A 12,053-nucleotide genomic window follows, 5' to 3' on the forward strand; every position below is an offset into this window, starting at 1 on the left:
TAAATACATTGAAAAATAGAAATTAAAATATTTAAATAAATTATTGTATAGGCATTTTAAGCAAAAACGTGGAATTTATTTAACTTTATCATTTCAGAACTGAACCCTATTCTTAGGCCCATTAAATTTTAAGTTGCCATAGTAGCTGTAGTTGATATGACTAGATGTAATAGTCCAGCAATTCTCCATTAATAATATACAAAGATTACTTTTTCCAAATCTTTACAAAAGGAATAATCATAATGTTACAGATTCTGTATGTTCATCACAGCTTTTTTAAAATTTAGCTCAATTAATTGACCAATGTTTCTCAATCAGTATTTTTTAATAAATCATTTATGTAGATGAATGGTGAATTTTTGTTATCTGGTATTACAGTATATTTGATAATTTTTAAAAAGTTTCATGTCTCTTTTGGGCACCTGGGTGGCTCATTCAGTTAAACCGGCATCCAACTCTTGATCTCAGCTCAGGTCATGATCCTCAGGGTCGTGAGTTCAAGCCCTGCATTGGGCTCCATGCTAACATGGAGCCTACTTAAGGAAGAAAAAAAAAGTTTCATATCAGTCTTCTACTCATATCATCAGTGTGAATACTGTTACAAGAAGGATTTTTTTAAGTTGCTGTTGCTTTTGTTTTCATAAGTGAGCATGTACTACTGCCCATTTGGTTGATGAATTTTAGGGCATAAATTGGTGGTTCTAAAAACTCATTCCTGGGGCACCTGGGTGGCTCATTCGGTTAACATCTGCTTTCAGCTCAGGTCATGATCCTGGGGTCCTGGGATTGAGCCCCACATCGGGCTCCTTGCTCAGCGGGGAGCCTGCTTCCACCTCTGCCTGCTGCTCCCCCTGCTTGTGCTCTCTCTCTCTCTCTCTCTCTCTCACAAATAAATAAAATCTGTTAAAAAAACAAAACAACCCCTCATTTCTGCTTAGATTTTTCTGCTAAACAAATAATTTAATATGTTTTATGGGAAATATTTCAATTAAAGATTTTTAAGATACACTTTTTTTTTAGGAAAAGTTTAAATACATCCGTCTTTCTATTTTGTTTTGCTTCTATAGCAGCAGCTGGTGCTTTGAATGTAAATGTGAAGAAAGAGATATCTAGTCCTTCAAGACCTTGCTCTTTTGAAGAGGCCATGAAAGGTACCAAGTCGATTCTTTCCAAAAATTATAAATAGGTGATCCTATTTATTTTGTCTAGCGACTCTTACTTATTATGTTTTCTCTTATGTACTTGGAATACTTAGCAAGATATCTTCCATATCACAAAATAAATATTTGTTTAACTTTATTGAATGCGGAAACTTGTTTCCCAACTTGATATTTCCCTTTATTCACCATATGAAAAAACTGTTTTAAAGCATAAGTTGGAGTAGAGGAGATTTTTTTTTTATGTTTTTCATTCCCCAATGTTAGAAATGTTAAAAGTATAAAATATAAAGTTTTTGTAAAATAGAGTCTATAAAGCTTCTTGCTACCAAAATTAGTACTTGACATTGAAATTTTGAAACTGAAGAGACCAAAATTTGAACTATTTTGAAAAAGTTCAACATTTGAAAAGTTTCTTTAGGTTTTTTAGTTATCATTCTTCCTTCTGACATCTTTATTTACTCCCTGCCAATCCCAAGAAACAATGAAGATATCTTCAGGATGTTATAATGTAACACAGATTAGATCTTCCTTCCTTCCTTCCTTCCTTCCTTCCTTCCTTCCTTCCTTCCTTCCTTCCTTCCTTCCTCTCTCTCTTTCTTTTTCTCTCTCTTCCTCTCTTTCCTTTTTTTTTTTTTCCAGCTTACAAACTTTACTCTGTGCCCAGCCTCCAATACCTTGGGCGGTGGGGAGGCCAGAATGGAGTATATTTTTTTCTTAAGAGATTTCTAACACAACTAGATAGTCAGTGGTGATGCTTTTTTGCCATTACATATGAAGATGTCAATTACATAATGGCCATTGATGTATTATAATTCTAGTCTTTATATTTTTCTGCCATGAAATTCATGAGTTAAATCAAATTAAATTTTAAAATTAAAAATACTTAATGACATACAATGGATTTTTTTATATTGTCAGTAGTAAAATTCAGCATTCATATACATAGCATAGAATAGTTAGTATAATAGTATAGTTTGTCATTTAATTTCTGAACATGAACACTTCTAGAGTAGATTAGTGAGGAATTATGCAATAGTAAGTAAACTGCCAAATTTATCTGATTGAACTACAGGAAAATTTACAAATCTGTATAATGGATAACCATAGCTTTCATTTATCGAATGTATATTAAGTGCTAGGCAATATGCCATACTCTTTACTGGCACTGTCTCATTTAATTTTCCAAACTCTATGAGGTAGGTAATTATTATTCTCATTTCACAGATGAAGAAACCAGCGTTCCAGAGAGGTTAAATAATTTGCCAAATGTCACTTAGCTAGTGTTAAAAAAGGATAGGTTGTGGGATGCCTGGGTGGCTCGGTTGAGCGGCTGCTTTCGGCTCGAGTCACGATCCTGGGGTCCTGGGATCGAGTCCCACGTTTGGGCTCCTTGCTCGGTGGGGAGCCTGCTTCTCCCTCTGCCTGCTGCTCCCCCTGCTTGTACTCTCACTCTCTCTCCCTTTAGCGAATAAATAAAATCTTTTTTAAAAAAAGGATAGGTTGAGCTCTAGTGCGTAAGGTAACACATCTAAGCAAAAATAATTTAAACCATGTTTATTAAATGAATAAATCCATAATTAATCATTAAAGAAAGTCAGGGATATCTGTGGTCTGTTTTTGCCAACTTTGCCATCCATGCTTTTCTCCAAAACTTTTTTTTTTAAGATTTTATTTATTTATTTGAGAGAGAGAGAATGAGAGATAGAGAGCACGAGAGGGAAGAGGGTCAGAGGGAGAAGCAGACTCCCTGCCGAGCAGGGATCCCGATGTGGGACTCGATCCCAGGACTCCAGGATCATGACCTGAGCCGAAAGCAGTCGCTTCACCAACTGAGCCACCCAGGCGCCCCTCTCCAAAACTTTTTGATGGTACTTTCATAGAGTATCAGACTGATGGGACACTAATCTAATCCAGTGTGAAATTTCTCATACAGGATAACGAGTTGAAGGTTAAAAAGTTTTAGCTGTCACATTTAAGTTTTAGTAATAAATGATTTAGTCATTTGATCAAAATCTTAAAAGGCTAAAACAAATGGATAAGAAACAAACACACACATGTTATTTTTCACAATTCAAACCTTATCTTGACAGTTTTATCAAGTGAAACGATGGTAGAATTTTTTTTGATGATAGAAAATGAAATTGAATACTCATTGATTTAAATTTTTCACTTGTCAGGGACTCCTGGGTGGCTCAGTCGGTTAAGCGGCTGCCTTTGGCTTGGGTCATGATCCTAGGGTTCAGGGATGGAGTCCCACATCAGGCTCCTTGCTCAGTGAGGAGCCTGCTTCTCTGTCTGCCTGATCTGCCTGCTGCTCACCCTGCTTGTGCCCTCTCTGTCTCTCTGGCAAATAAATAAATAAAATCTTTAAAAAAAGAAAAAAAGATTTAAATTTTTCACTTGTCATTTTTTTTTTAAAGATTTTATTTATTTATTTATTTGACAGAGATAGCGAGAGCAGGAACACAAGAAGGGGGAGTGGGAGAGGGAGAAGCAGGCTTCCCGCTGATCAGGGAGCCCGATACAAAGCTTGATCCCAGGACCCTGGGATCATGACCTGAGCCAAAGGCAGATGCTTAACAACTGAGCCACCTAGGTGCCCCTTTCACTTGTCATTTTAAATGGAATATCATTATTTGGAGATTCCTGATCAATGAAGAAAAAATTGTACCTTTCAGAACCAGCAGCTTTCCTTGACATATGGTTTATTCTTATGATCCCTTGAAATCAGAGCTTTAGTATAATGCCAAGGTGTCATCTGAGAGATTTAATTAAGTATACTTTAATGAGGAAGACTGAGCAACATAAATGACTTTTAAATTTGTGTTCTGGCAGGAATCTTCCAAGTAACATTCTTATAAATAGCCATCAATTACATTAAGATTTAGAACTTGATAACAAAATAATGATATTATTGAAAGATACTGAAAGCTTTTACTTTAAAGTAAGTTTCTAATTCTTTAGAGAGGGTTTGTAGGGAGTGGGTGGAGAGTAAGGAGGATAACTGCTCAGCTCACTCAGTGAGATATTAAATCTAGAGCCAGAATATCATGGTTCATTTTTGGTTTTACTCAACTGTGTATATATTCTTAACACAAAAGTAATACAAGTTAAATAATATCAAGTGTATAGTGTAAATTACTGTTAACAGTGTCTTGAGCATATTTCCGGGAAGTTTTCTGTATCTATGTAGGGACAGGTAGACATGAGGGGACACTCTAGAAATATGGCTCAAAGACTTTGTGATACAGGTTTAGGACCCAGGGATAAAGTATAGTTGACCCTCGAATAACACAGGTTTCAACTGCGCAGGTCCACTTATATGCAGGTTTTTTTCAATAAATATAGTGTGTTTTCCTATGATTTTGTTAATAGCCTTCTTTCTCTAGCCTACTTTATTGTAAGAAAACAGTATATAGTACATATAACATATAAAATATGTGGTAATCAACTCTTTATGTTACTGGTTAGGCTTCTGGTTAACAGTAGGCTATCAGTAGTTAAGTTTTGAGAGAGTCAAAAGTTCTATGTGGATTTTCAACTGTGTGTCATGATGAGTGCCTCAACCCCCACATTGTTCAAGGGTCAACTTGTATTGATGTGCATTCTCTTAGTTTCGGCTTTGTAAGGAGTGGATGAGTATGTAATAATTGAGAGCATATACTTTTCTCTAACTGGTTTTAGCTATGTGGAAAGGTTTAGGAGTGTGGAGGAACCGTATCTCAATCTCATTTTACAGGTGAATATACCAAAGCTTAGAGAAGTGCTCAAGGTGGCACAGCTAGTAACTGACAGAGCTTGGAACTTAGATTTTTCCCACACCTCTGTTTTTTTTACTCTATCATTTCTTCCCTTATAAATCTTAATTGATATTTTAAACAAGGATATTTGTACTTGACCTAAATGCTGCTTGCTGTTAACAAACCTGTAGTAAAGATTGTTCTAAGTTTCAAAGATTATTTGGCATGGGTGGAAGTGAACACTGTTTAAAAGTTGTTTGGCATAAATGGTCAATACCATTTTCCACAAATTCAAATTGATATTTGGATGGTTAAATATGTCTATCTTACTTACCTTGTGAATTTTCTGAATTGGCTTAAAAGTTCTCCCCTAGCCCTTACATAATACACAGACTTCACATGTTTGATTTTTTTTTTTTTCCCCCTCCTTCACTAAAATGTAATTTCTGGGCAGTAGGACTTTATCCATCTTAATCATCACTGGAACCTGAAACGGTGCCTGAAACTTTGTAAAGGATCATAAATATATAATGAGAATGTAGGAAGGAAAGATAGGATGACCTCTCTCAAGCCATTTAATATGGTTTACAGGTCCATTAAAGATAATAGTTGTGGGGTCTGGGACATAATATTATAGACTTACTTTTCCCTGTCCCTCCCGTCTAAATCTACCAGATTACCTTGGAAATAATTGAATAATCATAAAAGCACTTTGAAATACAGAGAGAAGAAAGTAGACTGGCTAGGGACCTTAGAACTTGAAGATTGACACCAAGTGAGTTTCCTGGGTTTTCTTTTATCTACCTGAATTGGGCACCAGAGAAGTCTGTGACTCAGAACTGGCAACAGGCACAGAGAGAGAAAGAATAAGTCAGTAAGCATGAATAGCCTGCTTGCAAAGACTAGGAAAGGCAAAGACTAGCAGCGTCTTGGTGGGATGACTTATACTTAGTGACAGCAGCTGATCCACTAGCAAAATTTGGGGGCTAACTCATCCTCCACCCACATGTATAATAGCAACAGCAGAACTTGATATGGTCAACCCACCCCATGCCTCACAGTTGCCAAGTAGCAGTGGGCCCGATGTACTAACAGTAAAACCAAAGAGGGCCCAAATACAGGCCTCACATAAACCAGAAGCAGCAGGTCTGTCTGTCCTGTGTCACAGGATCAAAGTAGGACACTAGCAATGGTCTTTCAAATTGTCATGTGAGATGGGTCTAAAATACTTTTAAATGCCTGACTTGTGCATGATCTGAAGTTTTGTCTCAGTCAAAATTGGATTGTGAGTTGCATTGAATCTGGGTGAAAATAGGTCTGAGAACTCAAGAGGAAATGATCCATTTTTCAAAGTAATAAAGTATAGAATATCAAAAGTTAAATGAGCACTTTCCCCTCCCTCAAGATAATCAATTCCCACAGGAGTTGTTTTTCGCCAGTTAGCTGTGAGACAAGTTGAAGTAAGACCAGAAAATTTTACATATTTTTAAATCAAATTATTACAAAGGTAGCTATCCTGTTAATACACCATATGCCATTTTTTAAATTAAGATTTGGTTTATTTATTTGACAGAGAGAGAGGGAACACAAGCAGGGGGAGTGGGAGAGGGAGAAGCAGCCTTCCCGCAGAGCAGGGAGCCCGATGCGGGGCTCCATCCCAGGACCCTGGGATCATGACCTGAGCTGAAGGCAGGCGCTTAACGACTGAACCACCCAGGCGCCCCAACCATAAGCCATTTTAAAGTCCTCTTTGTAGCCAGTATTTCTTCTCAGTATCAAATTAAGAAGTTTAACAGCTATGCCTTCTGGGGAATTTGTATTTCTCTCCACAGGGTTTCAAAGTAATGGTAAGCTCTTAGATCAGAATTTGGCTAGGTGTTCAGTTCAGAAGACTATCATTAGTGATATCAGTAGGCTCCACTAAGTGCCAGTAGCACAGACGTTAGAAAAGTCAAAGAAAAGGAATCAAGGAGAAAAAAGTAGATGAAATGGTAGAACCTACCTTATCTGCTATGTATTATTACCTCTCCTTCGTGTAAATCCGTAACTATTCCTGCAAACTGGAATAGAAGAGAGTGGAAAATATTTGCTGGTTTTGCTTTGGAAATTTAATTGGTAAACCTAAAATAGTGTTTAAATTTCTGAAAAGAAAAAAATTTAAGTCCTGTCTAAAAGAGAAATGTGCGGGCACCTGGGTGGCTCAGTTGGTTAAGCGACTGACTTCGGCTCAGGTCATGATCCTGGCGTCCCGGGATCGAGTCCCACATCGGGCTCCCTGCTCGGTGGGGAGTCTCCTTCTCCCTCTGACTCTCCCCCCTTTCATGTGCTCTCTCTCTGTCTCTCTGTCTCTCATTCTCTCTCCCTCAAATAAAATCTTTAAAAAATAATAATAATAAATACAAATAAAAGAGAAATGTGCTGGGGCATCTGGGTAGCTCAGGAGGTTAATCATCTGCCTTTGACTCAGGTCGTGATCCCAGGGTCCTGGGATCCAGCCCCACATCGGGCTCCCTGCTCAGTGAGGAGTGTGCTTCTCCCTGTCCCACTGCCCCTCCCTCCACCTCCCCCTGCTCATGCTCTCTCTCTCTCCTCTTTCGCTTGTGCTTTCTCTCTCTCAAATAAATTAATAAAATCTTTTTTAAAAAAATGAAAGAGAAATGCGCTCATCTGTCAGCTTAGCATATACAAGTTTTCTAAGACATTAAGTTAGGAAAGCAAAGTTTATCTGGCTACTTGGTGGCATATTCTAATGAGACACTTGAGTTTTGTTGAGGAGAGAAATGTTCAAACAATCCTATAGCCCTTAAAATGTTTTGACTTTATGCAGCCAGGCAACCATATGCTAAGGGGAGAGTTGTAATTGAGTAGCTTTAACCTGGATATTTCTAAGCTATATCCTATAATATATTGTGGTCGTGTCGATTAGTGTAATTCATGGTACCTTGAAAGGGCCCTGAAGGATATAGCTTGATAATTGAACTACGTAACCTTGTTGTTATTTAACCCAGTCTCAGGCTCCTATCAGAAGTCCTCAAGCCACTACTACTTCAAAAAAGGGAGGACACATTTTGATAACACCAGTTTTATATCTCATGCTGCCAGTATAGAATGAAAAAATAGACATTTAAATCATGATTAAGAGCATATTGTAAAATGAAATAGTTGATGATGTTAGTGATTTTAAACTTTTCTTTCTTTTTGTGTGTGTGTGTATGTGTGTATACAGCAATGAAAACTACTGGTTGTAACTTAGATAAGGTAAATATTCTTCCTAATGCTCTGATCACTCCACTCATATCAAGCAGTATGATTAAGAGTGAAGATGTTACTCCAATGGAAGTAACAGCAGAAAAAAGATCTTCCCCTATTTTTAAGGTGAGTTACATTGATTAGTGCCCCACATCTTCATCTCAGTTATAAAAATTGCTAGTTTGATTTCTTTTCCCTGTGTTTGTGCTTTTTACTTTTCCTGTTTCTTTCACATGTGTTTCTCTGTAGATGCAGTTAATGAGTTTTGCTTTTCAGAGTGATTTAACATGCTGATAAAATAGCCTGCAAAGTGACTTCCAACGTACCTTGATAAGGGAAGAATAAACATTAGCTAGACCTGTGGGATGTGGGGTATTAATGAAAGTACAGGTTTAGTATTTTCAGAATTGGAGACATTTTTATTTCCTTTTTCCCGCCAGTCTTTTTCTATAACTCCCTTTCCCTTTTTTACTTATTCTTTTCCCTCCAAAATGTTACCAGTGATCCACAAGATGGAGGTATTTTTAAGTTTACTATTACTTCATGAACTGTAGAATTAATGTGTTCTTCCTGTCCTAAGCACATCAGTAACTGATTATTAAAGTTTTTTGTTTGACTGTCTTTGCTTTTAGAACATTTATTTAAAAAATATCCTAATGACCAATATCATGGTATCACTGAGAATGCTAGTCTTACCCATTTCCCAAAAAAATAATGTAGAGTGGAAAATTGGTCCTGCATATACATGTGTTTTTAGAATAATAGTTTTTGAAGTACCATATGAGTGAATTTAATGTTTATATAGACATATTATTTGGGGATTTTTATTTTTTAGACTGCAAAGACAGTTGGATCAACTCAACAAACGTTAGAAAGTATGTCTAACATGGCAGGAAATGGGTCTTTTTCATCATCATCCTCTTCCCACTTACCTTCTGAAAATGAAAAGCAGCAGCAGATTCAGCCCAAGACATACAGCCCAGAGACCCTGACAACTATCCAGACACAGGACATTTCACAGCCTGGTCCCTTTCCAGCAGTTTCTGCTTCTAGTCAGCTACCCAACAGTGATGCACTACTGCAGCAGGCTCCCCAGTTTCAGACCAGAGAAACTCAGTCTCGAGAAGTGCTACAGTCAGATGGGACAGTGGTTAACTTGTCACACCTGACTGAATCATCCCAGCAACAGCAGCAGTCACCACTACAAGAACAAGCACAGACTTTACAGCAGCAGATTTCGTCCAATATTTTCCCATCACCAAGTAGCGTGAGTCAGCTACAGAGCACGATTCAGCATTTGCAAGCCGGAAGTTTTACAGGCAGTACTGCTAGTGGCAGCAGCGGAAATGTTGACTTGGTCCAACAGGTTTTAGAGGCACAACAACAGTTATCTTCAGTTTTATTTTCTGCTCCAGATGGTAATGAGAATGTTCAAGAACAGCTTAGTGCAGACATTTTTCAACAAGTCAGTCAAATTCAAAATAGCGTAAGCCCTGGAATGTTTTCCTCAACAGAGCCAGCAGTCCATACTAGACCAGATAATTTAATAGCCGGAAGAGCCGAAAGTGTTCACCCACCGCCTGAAAACACATTATCCGGTCAACAGCAGCAACAGCAACAGCAGCAAGTGATGGAATCATCAGCTGCGATGGTGATGGAGATGCAGCAGAGTATCTGCCAGGCAGCTGCCCAGATCCAATCTGAGTTATTCCCTTCACCTGCGTCAGCAAATGGGAACCTTCAGCAATCTCCAGTTTACCAGCAGGCTTCGCACATGATGAGCGCGTTATCTACCAATGAGGACATGCAAATGCAATGTGAATTGTTTTCTTCTCCACCTGCGGTTTCTGGAAACGAAACTACTACAACCACCACACAACAGGTTGCAACCCCTGGCACAACCATGTTTCAGACATCGAGTTCAGGAGATGGAGAAGAAACTGGAGCACAAGCAAAGCAGATTCAGAACAGTGTCTTTCAGACCATGGTCCAAATGCAACATAGTGGGGACAGTCAAGCTCAAGTTAACCTTTTTTCATCTACGAAAAGTATGATGAGTGTGCAGAGTAATGGTACTCAGCAACAAGGTAACGGTTTATTCCAGCAAGGTAATGAGATGATGTCACTCCAGTCTGGGAATTTTCTGCAGCAGTCTTCTCATTCACAGGCTCCACTTTTTCACCCTCCGAATCCTATTGCTGATGCTCAGAACCTTTCCCAAGACGCTCAAGGTTCTATTTTCCACAGCCCAAGTCCCATCGTCCACAGTCAGACTTCTACGACGTCCTCTGAACAAATGCAGCCTCCAATGTTTCATTCCCAGAGTACCATGGCTGTGCTCCAGGGCTCTTCTGTTCCTCAAGACCAGCAGTCGGCCAACCTATTTCTGTCCCAGAGTCCAATGAATAATCTTCAGAGTAACACAGCAGCCCAGGAAGAACAGATTTCATTTTTTGCCGCTCAGAACTCAATTTCTCCACTGCAGTCAACATCTAACACTGAGCAGCAGGCTGCTTTCCAGCAGCAGGCTCCAATATCACACATCCAGACCCCTATGCTCTCCCAGGAACAGGCGCAGCCCTCCCAGCAAGGTATGTTCCAGCCTCAAGTGTCGCTGGGCTCCCTGCCTCCTAATCCAATGCCTCAGAACCAACAAGGAACGATCTTCCAGGCTCCGCGCTCGATAGTCGCCCTGCAGAGTAACTCCCCGTCGCAGGAGCAGCAGCAGCAGCAGCAGCAGCAGCAGAGCATTTTGTTTAGTAGCCAGAATACCATGGCCACAATGGCCTCCCAGAAGCAGCCACCACCAAACATGATGTTCAGCCCGGGTCAGAATCCAATGGCTAATCAGGAGCAGCAGAACCAGGCCATCTTTCACCAACAAAATAACATGGCCCCGATGAATCAAGAGCAGCAGCCCATGCAATTTCAGAACCAGCCTACAGTTTCCTCTCTTCAGAACCCAGGCCCTGCCCAGTCTGAGTCGCCACAAACCTCCTTGTTCCATAGCTCTCCTCAGATTCAGTTGGTCCAAGGGTCACCCAGTTCTCAAGAGCAGCAAGTAACCCTGTTCCTCTCTCCAGCATCCATGTCTGCTTTGCAGACCAGTATGAACCAACAAGACATGCAGCAGTCTCCTCTTTATTCCCCTCAGAACAACATGCCCGGAATCCAGGGAACCGCATCTTCCCCTCAGGCACAGGCAACTTTATTTCACAACACCACTGGAGGCACAATGAACCAACTACAGAATTCTCCTGGCTCATCTCAACAGACTTCTGGAATGTTCTTGTTTGGCATTCAGAATAGTAAGAAACTCTAATTTCTTATTTCTTAAATGTTATTGGTTGAAGTGGTCAGATTATTACTATTTTTATTAAAAGGAAGCAAAACACGGGTCTTTTTTTTTTTTTAAGATTTATTTATTTGACAGAGAAAGACACAGCGAGAGAGGGAACACAAGCAGGGGGAGCTGCGGGCAGAGGGAGAAGCAGGCTCTCCGAAGAGCAGGGAGCCTGATGCGGGACTTGATCCCAGGACCCTGGGATCATGACCTGAGCCCAAGGCAGTTGCTTAACCAGCTGAGCCACCCAGGCGCCCCAAAACACAGGGGTCTTAAGAGCACAGATTATACTTGGAACTGAGTTCAAGTCCCAGCTATACCATTTATATACCATGAGATCGTGGACAAGTTATGTGACCTGCAAAAGCTTCAGTTTCCACATCTTTAAATGGTGGTAATATTATGTACTTACTCGAAAAGGATATTGGGAGGACTAAATGCAGTCATGAATATAAATGAATGTGTTTGCCATTTTAATCTATAAACTTGAAAGGAAAATGAAGTAAGAATGACAGAAAATATCTCTGCCAATTAAAGCAAGTAGTTTCCAAGGAAGTAGAA

General features: G+C 39.5%; 1 protein-coding gene across 6 annotated transcripts in view; it reads left to right on the plus strand.

The window, feature by feature from the left end:
* NFAT5 (nuclear factor of activated T cells 5) overlaps positions 1-12,053 on the plus strand; it is a 120,530-nt gene that overhangs the window by 99,520 nt on the left and 8,957 nt on the right. For 3 of the 6 annotated variants that reach the window (XM_028091618.2, XM_028091636.2, XM_088027459.1), the window contains 3 exons: positions 1,068-1,151; positions 8,127-8,275; positions 8,985-11,457. In XM_028091618.2, the coding sequence (XP_027947419.1) occupies positions 1,068-1,151; positions 8,127-8,275; positions 8,985-11,457 (2,706 nt within the window). The remainder of the gene's footprint in view (positions 1-1,067; positions 1,152-8,126; positions 8,276-8,984; positions 11,458-12,053) is intronic. The other 3 variants (XM_028091627.2, XM_028091645.2, XM_028091654.2) reach the window with 2 other exon arrangements.

This window comes from Eumetopias jubatus, unplaced genomic scaffold (genome assembly GCF_037043125.1).
Source record: "Eumetopias jubatus isolate StellerSeaLion01/CBP00866 unplaced genomic scaffold, mEumJub1_p1.0 scaffold_10, whole genome shotgun sequence".
Lineage (NCBI taxonomy): Eukaryota > Metazoa > Chordata > Mammalia > Carnivora > Otariidae > Eumetopias > Eumetopias jubatus.